Raw genomic sequence first — 15,912 nt, 5'->3', positions numbered from 1 at the left:
TGTACATGTCAGATGCCAAATGTGTAGCACAAAGGGCAAGTAACATTGTCTCTCATTAATAATTAAATAGCAGGTTTTTTTTCTATTCAGCTTAATTGTCACAGCTTTTATTCTGTGACAAATAATTGTCACAGCTTAATTTTTTCTCCCCTCTGATTTCTTCTAATTATTTTCTCTCTGGATTTTGATTCCTGAAAATGTGGAATTTCCAATGGGAATCTCCAGTTAATTTCTACCTGAAATTCTTTGATATTAAAATTTTCTCCCTTAATGACATGAGATCACAAATTTTTTTCACAATAAGCTATTTGAAGGAGTATTTCTGCTATAAACATAATGAAAATTCCAATTTTCTAGAAGGACACAGATGGTGAAACTTTCCCTGAAATTTTATTTTGAGGAAAGGATACAGTTAATTGCATCTCATCAACCATGAGCATTTTAATTCTTGGAGATGAGGAAGATTCTCCTCTCATCAAAGGACTGCACCATTGTTGCATTACTATTTTATTTCTTGAAGTTTCATGAATGCCTTAGGTTTCCAGTGTTTTCACAGGTCGTGACAATGAAGCAACAGGGTAAGAAGCTATGGATTGTTTCAGAGCTTGTTGTGACAAGAGTTTTTGTTTTGGTTTTGTGGTTTGTTTTTTGGGTTTTATTTTTCTCTAAAGGGGGAAGAAACAGAAGTCTTGCATTGAGTTAAAACAAAAATGTTACAGGATAGCCCTGGGTTATTTTGGAGTAGGATACTGTTATTGCCTGTAGTAAATTTGCTCTGAATCAATTTACAGGAGAAGGGTATAAATCATAACATACCAGCTTCAAAAAAAAGCAGAGGTGGGGTATGCTCTGACTGCTTTGAGAAGTCTTCCAGCAGCTATGGAATTGTGGAATTTTTGAGAACTATTTGCTACTTTCTTGCCTCTGCATTTTGCATTCATGGAGATACAATTTCTGCTTCAGTACTTGGCAAAATCTTCTAAATAATCATAAGCATTTAAACAGATGCATGATTTGACTGCTTGAATGTGCTGTTGGCAGCAAAACTGTCCCCTGCTCTTGTGCCTGTCATAAACAAGTTCACTTAAGTTTGCACTGAAAGGTGAGGTACATGCATTTTGACTTCTTAATGTTTTGTTGGGTTTTTTGTGGTTTTTTTGAAGATTCTATGCTTCTCAGCCATGTTAGAATTTAAATCAAAACTGGAGGATTTCTCACTTGTTGCAGGAGAGATGTGAGTGTTAGTAAGTTAATTTAGGTAGGAGGAGTGCAAATAGGAGAGCCTTGTGGGGAAACCCATGTCAGAAGAGAAAACACCCTGGCTGTTCAGGTGATTGCACGGCCTTTGGTATGTTAAAGTTCCTGTTTATGCTATGAAGAAGGGAAGTTCATTGTTTGAAAGTTCTGAGGATATTTTGGGGATATTTTTAATTTCTCCCCATGTGGAATGAAAAAAATGTCCTTGAATTTTAATTTGTTACTAGATAGTAAAGTTATTACCTGGGTCTTGGAACTTCCAGGAGTGATTTCATCATCTAGCTTGTGTTTGTGACTTGTGGCTAGCAGCTTTCTGAAATTTACCTACAGGTAAATTAACACTACTCTGTAATTACAGTAGATGAAATTACATCCAGGAAAGAATGTATTGTCAGGAGCTACAATGTAATTTACACCATGTAATTTATCAACCTCTTCAAGATAATAAAGGAAAACAAAGTTTTGCTTGGAGAAAAGAACAGACATTTTAGTTTAATAGTATAAATTCAGTGGAAAAACTACAGATGTGTACTTTAAAGGCTCCAGTCAGAGAAATTCCTAAGCTTTTAGTTTTCTTTCTTGCCTTTTGCATTTAGTAGTTAAACACATATAGCAGTTTTTGTGCCTCTTCCTTGAAGATAAAATGATAGTTCACTACTGAAAAGCCACAAAGGAGCTAGTGAAGAACACTCTTGCTTGGAAGAAGCGGCATAAATTAGGCTTTAAAAGAAGGCAGAAGGCAATGATTATTGGTAAAATGGTAGGAAAAATTGTATGAGACCACAGATGAGCATAATTCTTTGTTTGGAAACCTGTGTGCATATCTTCCCGAGCAAAGAATGAAATAGTGTGTACACTTTTAACAGTCTGAGCAGGTACTGGCATTGAACACTTTATTGTGGTGTAAGAGCACAGGCAGTGCAGGCAGTGGAGTGGAAGTTCACACCCTGGCTGACCTTGGGGTAACTTGCTCACCTTTGCATAACCCAGATTTGCTCCCTGAATAAGCATGGGTGTAAGCAAGTGCTTTTCATGCTTTGCTGAATTGATGACTTGATGTCTTTTTACTGGTATCTGACACTCAAAGCAAGTGAATTCAGGGAACTCTCAAATATATTGTGCAGTTTGCATAAGAAAGAAATGGTTGATTTTTGGATTTTTTATTTGGAGAGTTCTCTGCATTTGAATTTTAATTTACACATTCTTGAGATGCCAGAAAGGCAAAAGGAAAGGCTTCTGAGCATAAAATCAAACTTTTTTGTTAAAGGAGGGGCAGTAATTTCTTGTCCCTCAGATTTGTCCTTTGAGAACTTGTGATATGTAAGTTGACTGAGCAAGGAGAATCCACAAATACAGGAGGATTTTGGATGAATCCACTGAGGGAAAACAATTTATTGGGTGTTGTAAAAAGGAACTATAAAAGGAAAAATCACTATAGAGGTTAGTGAAGCTTTTCTGCTTGCAGTCAGGCAAAAGGAATGGGGGAATGATACCATTTGTGGGGATAGAGCTCGGCTGGATAGCAGTGCAGTAAGTATCTGTCCTGCTTTTTCATAAAGGTGAACTTTGATAATCAGCATTACAATGCTGTGTGGCTCTGAGGTGATGACAAAGCTGTAGGGGATGTAGAAATCTTTACCAAGGACTCCTAAATATGGTCCATCATCTCAAAACCTTGTGCTTGAGTGCTGCTTTGATTTACTGTGCTTTGTCTCTATATGAAGACACTGAAATCAAAGGGAGTCCTTCAATTTTAAACTTCCTGCAGAGCAACCCCAAGTTCTTTCATTATCAAGACTAATACTGGTATTAGTGTTCTTCTGGGTTGTTGTGATTTGTTGGGTTTGGTTTGGGTTTTTTTGTTTGGTTTGGTTTTTTAGCTATGATAAATGAGGAGCCAGTCTACAGCATGGCTTTTAAAAGCTGTTAGAGCAGATTTTATTTTCCTGAAGTTGCAGCTATTTTCCCACTGCTCATCTGTTATTCTTTTATTAGGTGTGTGTTCCCCTTGGTACACTGTGAAAGTACCAACATTCTGCTTGCTTGTGCAATCACCAGGTTTGTTACAGTGCTTAGTATTCTGCCTGTAAAGTCACTCTGCTGAAGTCAACAGGGTGTTACCATAGGACTGAGAGCTAAAAGTCTCTTCTATTTTAGTAGTTGGCAGCCAGGTGAAAATATGAGGCGTATTCACTTTGCTTCTGTCTCATCTATGGTCTGTTTAATCTCTGAATTATTTTATAATGCTTTCCTATACTTGTATGTTCCTCTGTTTCCAGATTGAAATTAGAGGAGAGAAGAAAAGAATTGGTACAGAAACTTGAAGAAACTACGAGGTTAACTACGTATCTGCATTCCCAGCTGCGGAGGTGAGGCTGGACTGCACACTGTAAAGTCTGTTTTCAGCAACAGCCTAGTGGACACGGATACCTAGACTTCAGTCAGGGTTTTTTTCTTAGCTGGAAGCTGAACAAAATTTGTGAAATGTTTAAATATGAAAATGGATTTTGCTACTGTATCAACCTGGTGAACCTCTGTAATTTCAGTAAGCACTCAAGACTGTCTTGAATGGATTTTTTGTGCAGCATTAATAATTAAGCAGGGAGACACTATTTTGCTTTTGTTTAAATAAATCAGGGATTTTCTACTTGGTCATATCTCCAAAATGTGGAAATCAAATGGTTTATGAGTTCTGTCTAAAGTAAGTTACCAGAACTGTAGCCTTTATTCTGCTTAAAAACTGGAGAGGCTCAATGATTATATGTATGCACGTAAATTCGTATGTGAATAGTTTGTTCTGGTTTTATTCTTCAACATTGACTTATGCTTTCTGTAGACAGAGAAGTACCCTCAGCAGTATATTTTTTTCCTGACAGTCATTAATTCAAAATCTGACTCTGGGTCACAGTGATAACAAAGAAGTAATCAGTAAATGTGAACTCATTGCTCTAATGGGAATTCTCATATTTAATGAATCATGTAACTGGTCCTAGGGAATCTTCTCTCTCTTCTGGACTCTACCCTGGGGTACCAAATCACACATCCATTCCAAATATGGTGAAACTCCTTGCATATTGCAGTGGGACACACCAATCAGACACTGCATTAATGTTTACCAGTTCTCTTAGAAAACAAAAATGCTTTTAATCATTCCTTAAAGTTCCTCTCACAATAAGCTGTGCTATCCTATGCCTAGGATCTAGGCTGGCTTAGTCGTTTTAAACAACTGAGCCAGAATCCATAGATTGCATCTTGATTGGTGATTACTTAGGGAAGGAGTCTTTAATTTTTTTGTTTTTGCTCTCATTTGTTTGGAATTGTGGGTCTTTTTATTTTCTTAAAGTCAGTTTTCCAGTGGCAAAAATTTTCAAGTTCATAGCTTTTGTAGTGTTCACTAATCATCTCTTAAGTGTTTCAAAATTGTTGCCTTGAACTATTTTTCCTGACATTTTTACCCAGCAGAGTTCTCCTAAGCCAAAGCAGTGACACTCAGTTTTCCTGGCCTGGATGGGGCCCTTATCTTCTGTTATTAACAGGAAAAGATGCCATGTTATGGCCTTTGTGCTTATGCAGTCAGATTCCCTGTGCACACAGTGTGTATTGTCTTCTAGATGTGAAGCAGTTCTTCTGTAAGTCATCTGCTTCCAGCTTCTATCTTCCCCAGCTGCCTGGGCAGAGGGCAGGCTGCACAAACTGCTTCAGAGGATCCCTTCCTGAGGATCCTGTTTGTTACAGTCCAAATTGGTCCACCATATGACCATGGACTACTGGAGTACTTTGAAGCAAAATTAAAACACAAACGAGGTCAGATGTCACCTGGCATCCAAAAAGGCACTTTATTTGTGCACCAACAATTTAACAAGGAGGGGGAAGATAAGAGAGTAAGAAAACAAAGAAGGAAGAAGGAGGGGGATAGATGGCATACCACCCACACGATCCAGTGGTGTCCTGCTGGCAGATCCATGGTGGGGAAGCTTCCAAGTCTGGTGGGGAGCATCCATCTTTTAAAGTCAGTGTCTCCTCCTCTTCCAGGAAAGCTTCTGCATAGTCAATTAATTTCCAGAACTGTTCTGTGTAGCTTGGCCTCCTGTGTTGCATGTGCCCAGTACTGACACTGTGGGGGTCTTGGGGGTAAAGACCCTGGCCTGGGCTCATGTGCTGGGGGGGGTAGATGGGCACAGTCTAACCAAGTTCCTGCCATCAAGATGCTTTTTGAGGTGTTTTTGCAGAAAATGGTACTTTCTGAGGAAGGAGCCACTCCCTTGTGCTTGGGTCAGAGCAGGGTGAACATCTCAATAGTTTTTTGTGATTACTGGCAAACAACCTCCCAAACATCCTTTTACAAAAGTCCCCTGAGCTGGTGGTGTTTGAGCCAAACTAATCTGTGTACCCTCACACTCTTCCTGTCACAGTGACCCCATGAGTGCCCACATCAGAATGGAGCAGGGGTTTTTTGAGGGTATATAGCAGCTGAGACAGTGGATGTTAGTGCCAGGCCTTCTCCAGAAGAAAAGAGGGTTTGGCAGTCTGTAAGCAGGATAAATTGCCACAATGGTGTGCAGGTTGGACCCACTGATCTAAGCCAAGTACAAGTGCTTAAAAAACTTAATGCCCTGAGCAGCATTCAGTTGTGAATTGTTACAGTGCAGCTTCAGTCAATCTTGTCTCTCCTTGTACTGCTTTGTGTTGTTGTTTTTTTTTAACATCAGCATATGTGTTTGTTCTTTCTTTGCAGCCTCTCAGCTAGTACATTATCTGTGTCTTCAGGGAGCAGTTTGGGGTCTCTGGCATCCAGCCGGGGATCTCTGAACACATCAAGCAGAGGGTCCCTAAACTCACTCAGCTCCACGGATCTCTACTATAACCAAGGCGATCAAGTAACAGATTTGGACTACCAGTATAAACTTGACTTCATATTGCAAGAAAAAAGTGGCTACATTCCTTCAGGGCCTATCACTACTATTCATGAAAATGAAGTGGTTAGTTCCCACGGGAGACTGGGTTACAGTGACTCTCCTTCAGCTGCAGACCACCCCAAATTGACTGAACCTCCCAAATCTGTAACATCACTGTCTTCCAGATCCTCGCTGTCCTCCTTGTCCCCCCCCAGCTCCCCTTTGGTTTTGGAAGCTGCGTTTTCAATGTCAGCTCAGAATTCCCCTCTGCATCACCTCACTACGGACTTCGAAGACTGTGACCTCTTGGGTGATTTTGCAGGCATTAATCTCTGTGAGAACCAAATATTATTGGACTCTGAAGCCAGAGCAGCATCTCAGATTCCTTTAGGGGACAAAGATCTTAATGAAGGCAATAGGCAGCCTCTGCCTTCTCTGCATGAAGGAAGCTCAGGTAATTTAAAAAAAAACAAACCAAAAAAACCCAAAAACCTAATGTCAAATGTATATGTTACATGAAAATTTGAACTATCAGCTCACTCTTGAATGAGGAGGTACCTCATGTAGCAGAAGATTATATTGATCAGCATATGTATGCCATGGTGGACACTCAGTAGTTCTGAGAGATGTTATGTAACTTGTAGTTTGGGGTGCAGACTTATGATCCCCCTGATTCCATCTGCATTTTTCATCAACCATCTCAGAAGGCAGTTTCATATATTATGGTCTCTGTCATGAAAAAAATTACAGAAAAACCTGATGCTGGACCTTGGTGGTGCTCCTTGTTGTTAGGAATGTAGGGGCACAGAGCAAAAAACCCCTCTGCTGGTTGTTGCTATCAAAATTATCTGAAATCAGACACTTTGTTTCTCACAGAAGAGTAGGTTACAAAGTGATATCCTCAGTAAAAGAGATTTCTGGTCTTAAAAATGTGTGTATGCATATTTAGTTACTTGAACCCACTGGCACTGAAACATGTGCAGTTCAATTTTGTGTAAGTTGAGGACAAGTGACCATGTGTCACATAAGTTACAGTGAGGCTCTCTCCATTTTTAACACTTGTTTCATAGATTTTAGGTTTTTAGCCATCTGACAGACCAGAGCTAGAAAGCCAGTCTAAGCTCCTCCCTACAGTCTGGGGGTAAGTTGCAAAAGTATGGATCATCTTATCCTAAAACATCCTACTTGCCTTGGAGCAAGAGGGGATGAATGACCTGTGAGTTATCAAGATATCCTTAGTAAGTAGTTAACTTTAACCTTGAGTTGGCAGAATTAGGTGTAATGAATTCCACTTACAATCTGCAGTAAAAGCCATGCAGCTTACTTAGTCATCTCCTACTGTCAAAGCCTTTGGCAGAGTCAGAACTTCAAAAATCCCGGCTGTCAGGAGTCGATGGCTTGTTCTCAGTCTTAGGGTGTTGACTTTGCTGTGTCTTGTTAGAGTTGACAGCACGTTGTGTTTTCTCTGCACGTTTTTTGACTTCTGCTGTCATTCTGTGTCATTGTCTTAAAGTCTGTTGCAAACCATTTGTGTGTTCGTGTTACACAGTGGCTTTCTTTTCCCAAGGAAGAACAGAGGGTGCCAGATTTGCACTTCTGCAAACAGGCAGCCCTGTTTGAAACCTGATCAGCACCAAGCATACCCATCTGCACATTTCTGTGCCTGAGTTGGTAGTGAAGCCCCTAACTAAGGAGTCTGGGTGTCTTACAATAAATACAGCCTAGCTCTAAAGAGTGCATTGCCTGTATTTACTGCCAAGCTTGAACTCTTGTGCCTGGAGTTTGCCAGTTTTTAATAAAAGTACCTGGATGTACTGATACAGACATACATTTGCATGAAAGAATGGCTTATAGATAAAGGAATTGTTGTAGTATCTGTTGGCTAATTAGATTAGCTGAGTGCAATACTGTAGTAATTTCAATATTGACCAGAGCAATGTGGCACCAGAAGAGAAATATATGGTATACATAGTACAAGCTGCAGCTCCATTCAATACTGGAGTAAGAAAAAAATAAATTGACTGGTGTCCTAATGATCTGAACCTGTGAAAACATGGGAAGGGATTTGGGGGGAGGGAGTCATTGTGTCCTTTGTCTTTTCATTATAGTGCAACACTGTAGTTGTTTTGCTTTAGAGCCATATTATGGCCATAATTTTATAAAGGTGGAAAAAGAATTTAATTTTTCCAGGCCATATTTCAGCAACATATCCTTCACAAATTCACTGTCAAATTACAGTGAGTCAAAAATTACACTGTCTGGCTACTCATCTAGTCTGAAAAGAAGAAGGTTTCTAATTTGGGAACAGATAGGGCTATAAAGGATCATAATAATATTGCAGATTTTATTTCTTTAGTTCATTGTTTTCAAGGGCATCATGTGGCTGTCTAATCATCTTGAGCGTTTTTGAGGACCTGTTTTCTGGATAGTGTCAGGGTGCCTTTAAGTCTATAAGCAGTTACAGTTTTAAAATACAAATTCATCCTGTGATTCTTCATACTGATACTCCCTCATGTAGAGTCATATCTGTGATACAAATAATCTTTAAATCTGTATTAAGACTGTCATAACTCAGATTTTGAAAAGCCAGATATTAATTAATTATGCTTCAGTACCTCACAGTAAAACAGGCCTCGTAGTGAGGTTTCAGTACGTGTAGACTGGGGTAGGTTCAGTGTTTCTCCTGTAATTTCATTCTTGGAACTGCTGTGGCACTGAATGGGAACATTTTCAACAAACTCAGCCGGAGGCATAAAGCCTGCATGGAAAAATATCAGCCCACACACTTAAGTTTTACAAGACTACAAATTTGGATACTCCTGAATCTTGACTTGCAGGTTACTAAAGCCAGTACAGCTGGTGTTTGCATGTAGTAATCTGCATTGGCTCTTTAGATGCAGTGCTCATCTGCTTCTCTGTCTGTTTCTGACTTTTCTGTACAGGTGAACCATATAGATATTTGCTCCTCTGCACATGTTTCTGCTGTCAGAATCCAAGCTGGAATATCATGTAGTTCTTCCACAGTCAGTCTGTGTCATTGTCAAAGTCAATTCAGGCTGCCGTGGTAATTCTTAAGGGTAATCAATAAATCATGTCATCACCTTCACCCGTTGCATGGAGGGGAGGAAGGGAAAGAGCACTTCATCATCAAGGAGAAAAACAGTCCTACTGTCATAAATAAAAGCACAAATGCAGCAATCAATCATCTAATCTGAAGCCTTAAATTTTAAACATCTTAACCAGATGTAAAGTCATGATTCAGGTGGAACAATACTGCATACCAATATCCTCACCCCTGAGCAGATCCAAGTGCTACACAGGGCCTCAGAACTGTGAATGCTGCTGCTTCCCTGCATGACACCAGCATATGAATGCAAGTTGAAGATTAAAGCTAAGTAGTAGTTGATAGTAAAGAGACCATAGCATAGAAAGTTTTTGATGATAGTAAGCCAGGGGGGATTTTTCATTTCTAGCCATTATATCACTGGGCAGAGGGCATCTGTCTGATTTCTGAATATTTAATGAACAGTTGGCAATCACTTTGCATGTAGTAGAAGTGTTACTACAGTGCAGAATGTGAACTGGGCAAATACAGGTTTCAAGATCAGGATAATGAGGGTTAATAATGAAGATAATGAAGGATAATAACTAGCTCAACAGATACAGATGATGATAGCCTGTATTCCTGGGAAGGAATAATAGTTGAACATTTTCAAGTTCATCAGTTTGGTTATATCCCCAGCCAGAATACGTGATAGCAGCAGTACAGTCTCAGAATGTTTAATGAGGTGGAACAAAACTACTCTGTGATACTCAGTTAAGGGTCACTGCTTTCAACTTGACAACTTCCTAAGCTATGGGCTTCTATCTGTGTGACTATTAATCTCTTGGACTAATTTTCATTCTTCTTTTCTTTTGTAGGTGTTGACTTACTACAAAGAACAGCCAGTCACCTGCTTGAGGAGAAAAAGGCTTGTGTGTCTGCTGCTGTGTCTGATGAGTCTGTAGCTGGAGATAGTGGGGTATACGAAGCTTCTATGAAACAGTAGGTTTGAGAAATAATGCAAGTCCTTCTATCAAAAATTTAAGTATATCTACAAGCAGTTGTATAATGGCAGCTTAAGCAGTTTATCAATCTTGCCCTTTTTATATAAATATTTTGTCCTTTCATATTTAAAGGAAGACACATATGCCAGACAATGAAGTTTGATTGCCTTTTCAAGCTATTAAATTTGCATTAGAGTGCTTGTATAACTTCATTAAGTAGCATTAATACACTACCTTCTAATCCTTTTTGTTATTCTTGCTAGAAGTTTTCCTAGAAGAAAAGCTGTATTTAAACTATATTAAACTATACAGGTTCTGTCATGTGACTGTATGGCCTTTGCTCACAGTGACTCATTACTTTTTGTTCTGCTTAGATGCAGTCTTCAGATTTCGTGGCATTCTGCTTGAGTATTTAAAAAAAAAAAAAAAAAAAAAAAGAAAATAATAAAAAAAAAGAAGGGTATAGAAAAGATAAGGCAATCCTCATTTTTAATGTTGGTATAAAGAAAATCCAAGTTAAGGTTAAATGTTCGTGCTTCACTGTGGTGAACAGGATACAGTAAATGTATTTGCTGTTACAACTTTTTGACAGACAACTTCCAGAGAATTCTTCATACTAGTTTTGCCTGAGTTCATTGTGAGAATAATGAATTTGAGACTGCATAACAGTTTGTTGCAAACTGTGATGGAAACTAAAATCTTTGTTTTCCACCTCAGTTGAGGCAAGTTCTTCACATTTAGGAATTTTTTGTTCTTCTGAATATTCAGTGATGTTTTAGCAGGATGCCTACAGAGATGTACATGCATGTCTTCTGTTGCCAGGCTAAATGCTTTTCTATTAGGACAAGAAAAGGTGCATGCATTATGGAATCATAAATGGGTTTTATTGGCTTCCAATAAAATTACTTCTAATTATGAAGTCCTTGACAAATGAAAAGGTAATAAAATAGATGAGACCAAATGAAAAAGCTGAAATACAAAAGGGATTTATCCTGAAATGTTACAATGGCCATTCAACCTCATCTTAAGTCAATGACCCATATTTCATCCTCAACTGTGAATCCCAGTATTAGTTGCTTTATGTCTTCAGTTAGACCTAATGCAACTTCTCAGGCTGAAATAACCCCCATTTATTAAAAATTCAGCCTTCACTTGACTGAGTGCTGGGACTGTGGCTCAGTAACCATTGTTATCTTTCCATTTTGTTTCATTTCTGAGCCACTGTGATCAAAACCAATCCTTTGGTCTAGTTATAAGCCCATTAGATAGAAATGAACAGACATTGGACCAATGGGTCTGCTATTGCCATTAGTGCAAGCAGAGATTTACAGGCAATCATTATTCTGTGGTGGCTCCAGGTGTGGATTCTCTTCTTACTGAGCAGGAAATAGCGAAGAGGTAATGAGTGCCTCTGCGTGAATTGCTTATGTTTAATAGAAGTGTCTTTATGAATGCTGCATATGGAATAACTTATAATTTGTCAGTGTGCTCCTGAACTTACAATTATTGCTACTATGCAGACCAGTCCTTTCTTTGAGTAATTTAAGGCAGGGGAGGAAATAAATATAGCCTATCAAATTAGTCATCTGTCAGGAAATGAATAGCAGAGAAGAAACTTTAAAATGCAGAGTCTTAAAATAACGCTGTCATGTTTTAATAAGGCATGGGAAGTCTGTGTCACCCTCCACATTTCCTATTTTGACATTTCATATTTTGATCTTGTTTAATGATCCCAACAGCCAAGTTTTAAAAATCAATGAAACACATTAATATGACATCCTAACTCAAACCTCCCAGGGCATGACTGGAAATTATTTTGCCACATGAATTCTCTGCAATTCTATTCAATGCTAGACTTGCTTTTCAGATGCAAGGTTTAAGTTCCTTTGGTTCTTTGAATGCTTCTGAAAACAGGATCAGAGGAAAGATGCTTCTTGCTTGCCCAAACCCCTCTTTATTTTACAGAGCTTCTGGTTCCCAAATACTATCCAAAGCATCATTTCATATCCAGTTTACTTGTGGTCTGATGTTTATTAGAAACCTTAATTTCCAATTTTGTTCTCAGAAAGGTAAAGAAATTCTATGTATGGGAAAATGTCACAAGTTTTTCTCTTGCCTGTCAGTGTGTATGGTTTCAGTAATCAACCTAAGGCCTTTCCATCTCAATACTGGAGTTGTCAAGCTGTTCAGGCAGTGACTGTCCCTAAATCAGGCATGGTTATTGCATAGGCTCTGAAATTCTTTCTTGCAGTGCATGCTGTAAAATAATTATCTTTTTTATGCAAATGTGTACATGTTGTGTGTACACATACCTTAATTATTGCTGAAAGCTAACTATGATTTTCCTAAATGTGAGTGTTTGCCTGTTTCACCTAGACCAAATGAAACTGAGGACACTCTATATAGTGAAGATGATGCAACGACTCTAGAGGCTGCCCAGGTACAAGTAGGACTCAGGTAAGTGACCAGCAAAGAAAATATTTCTTTCCATACATAAATATGAATAGCAAATTTCCCTCATGTTGTCCTTTCTTTAACAGATACGACCACGATAATTCAAGTTTTGTGATAATCATAGCCCGGCTCAGAAATCTTCCAGCATTTTCTGTCCCCTTTGGCTCTAAAGTGTAAGTCAAGTAATCACTGAGCAGTAGTGTTGAGATATAATAATAATAAATTTTACAAATTCTTCAAAGAAATTAATTAATTTACTACTTAACAGCACTAAAGTGTGTATGAAACTTTCGAACTGTACTAGTATTTAGCTGTGACATATTCCTGCAATGCTGCAAGAAAAAGAAGTTGTTAGGAAGTTTGCACTTTCCACCGAAGTGGGGAAAAAAGGACTTTTTAAAATGATGCTTCGTTTAGTGTTTTCACATGTCCTGTAGCTTTGTGAGTGCAGAACAGCTATTCTGTAGTTACTAAAAACATTCATTTAATACTTTGCCATTCTTTCAGCTCAAAATGTTGTATTTTGACATTTATATGACATGTTAATGTGATATGTTGTTAAAATAGTATTATCTTTTAAGTGAGGCAAGTTGTTAAGTAAGATAAGTTGTTAAGTAGACAAGCACAGCCACACTGAAATACACCTTCCCAAACAACTGGAGCTTTGAGGGCTGTTAGCAGTAAGTTCTTATGTTGGATTGACAGGAAAGGCCTGAAGGTAATTACAATGAAAATCATATGTAGGAAAGGAACAGAAATGCCTCAATAAGAAAATATTACAGGTGAGATTCTAACCCAGAACTCTCATCTGTACAAATAAGTACAGCTTGCCTTGCCTCTCTGGGGGGCACTTGTACTTCAATGAGCTTTTTTACAGACTGGAAAGCTATCTTAAACTGTTGAAAAGCTTAGTAAAATTAGTGTGGAACATAATCAATCCTTGCAAAGTTTGGTTTTCTCGCTAATTCCCTTCCCTTGTCCCCAGTCACCTTGAGTTCGATTGTCAGATCAATAGGAAGTCACTGAATATGGAAAGAATGTATAGGGACACAGGCCTAGGTGCTTGTTTAATTTTTCTGTTTGTTGTTAATAAAAAATGGTTGCCCACTCTCATGTCTATAGATAATGGAGAATATAAAAATTATGTCAACTAAATGCTCATTAAGATAAAGTTAGGTCATAGTTGGCATCTTTTTAGGAATTAAACTATGAAGTTGTAATTAGTAGTCAACCATCTTAAGTGCAGAAGTCCAGACCTGCTGCTGCTAAGCATATTTAATAAAACTAAAGCTATCCAAAACAAGGACGAAGAAAGGACAGAGTAAGGGAAGGACCTTGTAAATAGCATTTTTTTCTGCCAGTTGGCATTGTGTGACTATAGGTGTGTGCCATACAGATATGTGCAATTATAAAAATTGGGTCTGGAAAATAATGCTGTGTTATAACTTTATGTTCTAGAACATCAAATTGGATATTTTAATACTTCATTGAACCTTTATGCAAAGAGACTAGATTTGACATGAGGTCTGACTGTTATTTATCTGTTCCACACTGTTTGTAAAAGCTATTAACTCCTAGAGTGCATAGAACCTAGCCAAATACTTATTATTTGCATCAGGATCATCAATTGAGAAGTCACAAATTTGTCACAGCAAGATCTGAGACATTGGTTGACATTTAACTTTTTAAAATTGAAAATATGTAGAACAAAGCCAGTGAGCAAATTATCATTTATTTCTCTATTTACCCCACATTCTGGCCTGATGCAAATAAATTAGAACTAACAATTATTAAAAGAAAGGTTCAATGAACCACCTTTTAATGATAATTTTAATATATTTTGTCTTCCATTCCTACCTCTTTTGTTAATATTTCCTAATTGCTTTATCTGTTAAAATGTCTATTTTTCATAGACCAGTGTGAGCAATATGCTCACCTACATTTCTGTGAATACAACAGCAGCATTACTGGAGTTGCATTACACTATGACTGGAACTGGTTTGTCAAAATGCTGGATAGCTTCTCTCCAGGCTGAACATGCAAACAAATAACTTGTACCTTTCTCCTTATCCCAGGAAGCTCAGCACAGCTGGGAAATGAAGGCTACACCCAAATTCAAATTAAAGAGATATACACTGGAACAGGTTGCCCAAGGAAGGTGTGGATGCTCCATCCCTGGAAGTGTTCAGGGCCAGGCTGGGTGGGCCCTTGAGCAACCTGGTCTGGTGGGAGGAGTCCCTGCCATGCAGAGGGGTTGTGATTTGCTGATCTTTAAGGTCCCTTCCAACCCAAACCATTCTGTGATATCAAATTTCTCACAGATCTAATTTCCGGGTCAATTACATAAAACTAAGCTTTTAATAAGACTAACAACAGTATGTCCAAGTCATTACCAGAAAGTATAGCAATAAGTAGGATAAATTCTGGGAGAATAAGCTTTTTTCCAGAATAATTTTCTTTGGCTCACTTTTCCTTCTTGCTTTACGTAGTTTCATTGCATCCTGTTCTACAGTAAATGTCAATTTTATTTAAGGCCAATACCAGAAATAGTCTAATGCATGGACAAAGATGTAAAACAATTACTGTGCTCATTCACGTGTTTGAGGAGCTGTACAGTAGGTAAATAACCTGTACAAATTTCATTAGGAATGTTTTCACTCTATCAAGCTACTGCTAAAGTGAGATCTGCAAGTTATCAGGTATTACTTTTATCCACATGATAGCTGTTCATGTATGTTCTATAAAATGAATGCAGCTACGTAACAGTTTGAAGCTATTTCCAGTGTTCAAGTTTAGGCTTGCAAGAAGCATTCTTCTAGGTCTCATGTAGTGTATTATGAATTGATCTAAAGCATCTTTGGGCCAAGCTGTTTTCTTCCTCATTATCCAGTTTTCTGCCTTCTTTGGAGGTTTTGTGTGTTTCTTTAAAAGATTAAAGATGCCCTTGTTTTTCAGTGCTTCTCACATGATTAAAAAAGAGTTTAATTATACATCCACCCAACTTTTTCTCATTTTTTTAATTAACATTGACATCATATTTCCTCCCATCTGTGACATGATCCTCTATAGTTCGCTACTAAACCAGAGGATAAATCTGGATAGAGCCAGCTACCTCTCTTGCTACTAACTTACCAGGTACAGAAATTCCTTTTGGGGAAATGTTTGTAAGAGAGGTGGGAGGAGTTTCTCTTTTTCACCTCTTTTCCACCTCTTCTTTGTTGCTGTGTCATTTTCTTGACCCCTTTGTCATTGGGGTCAC

General features: G+C 38.2%; 1 protein-coding gene across 3 annotated transcripts in view; it reads left to right on the top strand.

Moving 5' to 3' along the window:
* The window catches only part of WWC2 (WW and C2 domain containing 2), a 104,353-nt gene that overhangs the window by 69,312 nt on the left and 19,129 nt on the right, over positions 1-15,912 (top strand). For all 3 annotated transcript variants that reach the window (XM_030450352.1, XM_030450351.1, XM_030450353.1), the window contains exons 10-14: positions 3,537-3,626; positions 5,993-6,606; positions 10,074-10,197; positions 12,576-12,656; positions 12,740-12,826. In XM_030450352.1, coding sequence (XP_030306212.1) covers positions 3,537-3,626; positions 5,993-6,606; positions 10,074-10,197; positions 12,576-12,656; positions 12,740-12,826 — 996 coding nt within the window. The remainder of the gene's footprint in view (positions 1-3,536; positions 3,627-5,992; positions 6,607-10,073; positions 10,198-12,575; positions 12,657-12,739; positions 12,827-15,912) is intronic.

Source organism: Calypte anna, chromosome 4A (genome assembly GCF_003957555.1).
Source record: "Calypte anna isolate BGI_N300 chromosome 4A, bCalAnn1_v1.p, whole genome shotgun sequence".
NCBI lineage: Eukaryota > Metazoa > Chordata > Aves > Apodiformes > Trochilidae > Calypte > Calypte anna.
This window is presented reverse-complemented; position numbering and strand designations above follow the sequence as displayed.